The following is a 3,199-nucleotide window of genomic DNA, read 5'->3' as shown; positions in this document are numbered from 1 at the left end:
CAAAATTATACATGATAACAAAGTCAAAATTTGGCGGATTTTAGTATAAATAAAGGGTAAAATGAAAAATAAGAATGTTTAAGAAAACATAGCAACTTACCATATACGGATGATACGTCGACAACTTCATTTTTTGGTCTGATCTACCACATTACATACACCATTTCGACTTTAACGTATGACCTAGTCTCCTTTTGCTTCGATTAGGTTCTTTGGATAACGAATGATGTTTTTTTGTAGGTTTAATGGAGCAGAAGAAAGGAGGGAGGTGGGGAATTGACGGGTGTTTGGGATTGTAAATGAGGGATAAAAGGTAGAAGGAAGCATTGACATTCGTATGTAAAAATGGTCCCTAGAAGTAAAAAGACAGAAATACCCTCACGTGCAAGGCACATGAGGGGGTTAACGGATTCTTTTTAACGGGTGTTAAGTATAGAGATCATTCTCACAAACAAATCAGTCCAAAAGGATCATAAAACTAAAAAAATCGTGGTTTGAACCAAAACCCAAAAAAATACATAGCACCATTTTTGTAATTTTGTACAAAAAAAAAAATTGAGAAGTTTCACACGACCCTCAGGTCTAAAGGAAAAAGGTGTAGAGCACTGGACTCTATCTTACGCGCGCGCTGCCTTCTTTTTTTTTTTTTTTTGTCACCATTGTCAAATTTCCATCCGCAGACCGCACTCCCTCTGCCCTCTATGTCTGTGTATAACTGTATATGACTATATTATATATAGTCACTCATATAAATCTCAATTCGTCTGTATCGATCGCCGGCATCCTTAAATCTTTCTCTTTCATCATGAGAATTGAAAATCGATCAAGGTAATTTTTAAGTTTGTATATTTCGTATTATTTGCTTTGTCCCTGTTTCAAACTGTGATAAGTCAGACGTTTGGTTTGTTCAAGTCGATGAATCTTCGCTTGAATTAAGTTATATACGTGGATGCAATTTTATATGATGATTTACGTCTGGATAGATTCGTTCTGATTGTTAATTACTGAATCTTAGATTGTTGAGTGTTGACTCTTCGATTTCTAACAAGTTAATCATGATCGAAAAAATATTTTGGTTTTTATTGATCTGTGTAAGTGTTCCCATCGAAGTAGAAGAAAATAACCTCTGTGATGAACCCTAACTATCAGTCCAATTACGTGATGATGTATGAGCTAAGATATGCCCTAGACTCTTTCTTCTTCTGTTTCAAAGGTAAACTTTTAGTAAGCTCTGTGGTTTAGTAGGTTACTGATTTAACACAACGAAATTGTTGCATACTTCATATTCATAAAGTCCGTTTCCCCCTTTCACGACAAGTTTTGAGTTCCTGTTATTTGATCATAGAAATCCTTCTCACCTCTTCCCCCTTTTGCGTTATGATTTTTGTAGTTGTTTTTATCAGTATCTTACCTAACTTATTGAAACAGGATGAATGATTTCCATGTGACCATACTACAGTACCCTTGCAGAATTGAAGTCAGTCATCATTGGTGATTGATTGGATTCCAATTCAAATTGTAAGCGAATGGATCGATGTGATACTTCAGGATTTGTGAGTGGAGGTGGGATGTAGTTTATCATTGTAGAGAGCTAGCTTGTGTATTGTATCTGTATGTAGCTTAGAAATTAACAGCTAACCCTAGATCTGTAGCTTAGAAACACCCAACTGTAGTTTTGTAGATATGAAGCGGAAGTGGAGTTTGAGAGATGAATCAATGGATATGGAAGCAGAATTACCATTATGCCTCTGGTTAAGGGGATCCTCAAGTTCCTCAGACAGCAAGGCAAGTTCAGTCACCATGTCTTCTCCAAAAGGAACCGATGAAGCAGAGTCGTCAATGGATCTTGAATTGGATTTCAGTCTCCATATTGGTGGCAAGAAAGTCTCTAGTTCCAATAAGCTATCTCTTGATCTTCAAAATCAAGTTGACCTTGAGTTGACTCTCTCCTCTACTCCAACAAGTTCAGTCACCTCTTTATCCGGAATCACACACCACCACCAAAAACAAGGACATGGTGGAGTTTGTACAAAGAGTGTCCATGGTGGGAAAAGATGTGTTGTGAAGGATTGTACAAGGAGTGCAAGGGGGCGAACCGAATGTTGTGTGAGAGATGTCGGGGGTAAAAGATGTAAATATGAAGGGTGTGGGAAAAGTGGTGAAGGTAGTAGTGATTTTTGTAAGGTTCATGGTGGGTGGGTGGAGGATAAACGTGTTCATGGTGGGGCCACTTTGGGACCTCATGACCCACACCCACCTGAGATGGACATGAATGTTGATACACGTCTTGTTATGACATCAAGAGTTACAGAAGGAAGGGTTCATGGTGGAAGTTTAATTGCTTTTCTCACAGCTGCTAATTTAGATTCAGAAAAAGTCAACATGATGCCTCACAAGTGGATATAACGTGCTTCATTTCTATCTTGGTTCTTGTCATATTTTGTGTATCAGCAAGTGTTGTTGGTTTGCTTTTTCATTTTTCTTGTAAATAGTTTAATCTCCATTCACATCTTGTATATATATATATATATATATATATATATATATATATATATATATATATATATATATATATATATATATATATTGCTATGATTTATGAAGTGTTAGATTTGGATTTGAAGAGATGGTGGAATTTGATATATAGGAGAAAAGAAAGCCCTCTCGCTCTCAGCCAGTGGTACTAGGAGCATATATTCACTGTGGGCTGTGGGTGTTTGGAGGGACCTACTTTTCTAATGAAGCAGCTTTGGCAATCAGAAAGATGTTGGCAATTTAAGTTTGATAGCAATCAGAGCTTTTCATTTCTTTCACATGTTTTCTTTTGCTTTGCTTTGTGTCTAGATCTTATCTTAAACTTGGAATATATGCTGATTATGTCTAAATCTTGTCTCCACTTTTAAGCTGTGTTTATTACATGACAGATCCCTTGTTCTACGTTTTTTAGTGTATCAATAATCTTAATCGCATCAATATCATACTTATTCTCTGGTGCCTTATTAGATTTAGGGAAACTTAACATCATCATGTCTCAGAAGCGGCTACAATCGTCTTTTTCATTTCATCATTGTTGTTGGTTAGCTTTTGGGTGTGGTTTTTCATTTTTCTTGTAAATACTTTAACTCCGTTCATGGTTTGTTCGTTTCTTAATATGTTATTAGCGGATATATATTGTATACAGTATATATATTCTGAAACT

General features: G+C 36.2%; 1 protein-coding gene across 3 annotated transcripts; it reads left to right on the top strand.

Annotated features, from left to right (window-relative positions):
• Positions 1 to 647: 647 nt before the first annotated feature.
• Positions 648 to 2,937, top strand: LOC145058477 (uncharacterized). Of its 3 annotated transcripts, none has more exons than XM_079006377.1 (3): positions 648 to 828; positions 1,471 to 1,563; positions 1,674 to 2,937. In XM_079006377.1, the coding sequence occupies exon 3, from the start codon at positions 1,684 to 1,686 to the stop codon at positions 2,404 to 2,406; it is 723 nt and encodes a 240-aa protein (XP_078862503.1). In that variant the 5' UTR covers positions 648 to 828; positions 1,471 to 1,563; positions 1,674 to 1,683; the 3' UTR covers positions 2,407 to 2,937. The 3 variants fall into 3 exon arrangements, with proteins under 3 accessions (XP_078862503.1, XP_078862502.1, XP_078862501.1); XM_079006376.1 differs by having other exon boundaries at positions 1,460 to 1,563; XM_079006375.1 differs by having other exon boundaries at positions 1,429 to 1,563.
• Positions 2,938 to 3,199: the final 262 nt, after the last annotated feature.

Source organism: Lactuca serriola, chromosome 6 (assembly GCF_051521515.1).
Source record: "Lactuca serriola cultivar US96UC23 chromosome 6, Lser_US96UC23_V15, whole genome shotgun sequence".
In the NCBI taxonomy this organism is placed as follows: domain Eukaryota; kingdom Viridiplantae; phylum Streptophyta; class Magnoliopsida; order Asterales; family Asteraceae; genus Lactuca; species Lactuca serriola.
This window is presented reverse-complemented; position numbering and strand designations above follow the sequence as displayed.

Excerpts from the sequence above, each read along its gene's own strand:
- LOC145058477 (XM_079006377.1), top strand. The coding sequence starts at position 1,684 with ATGAAGCGGAAGTGGAGTTTGAGAGATGAATCAATGGATATGGAAGCA.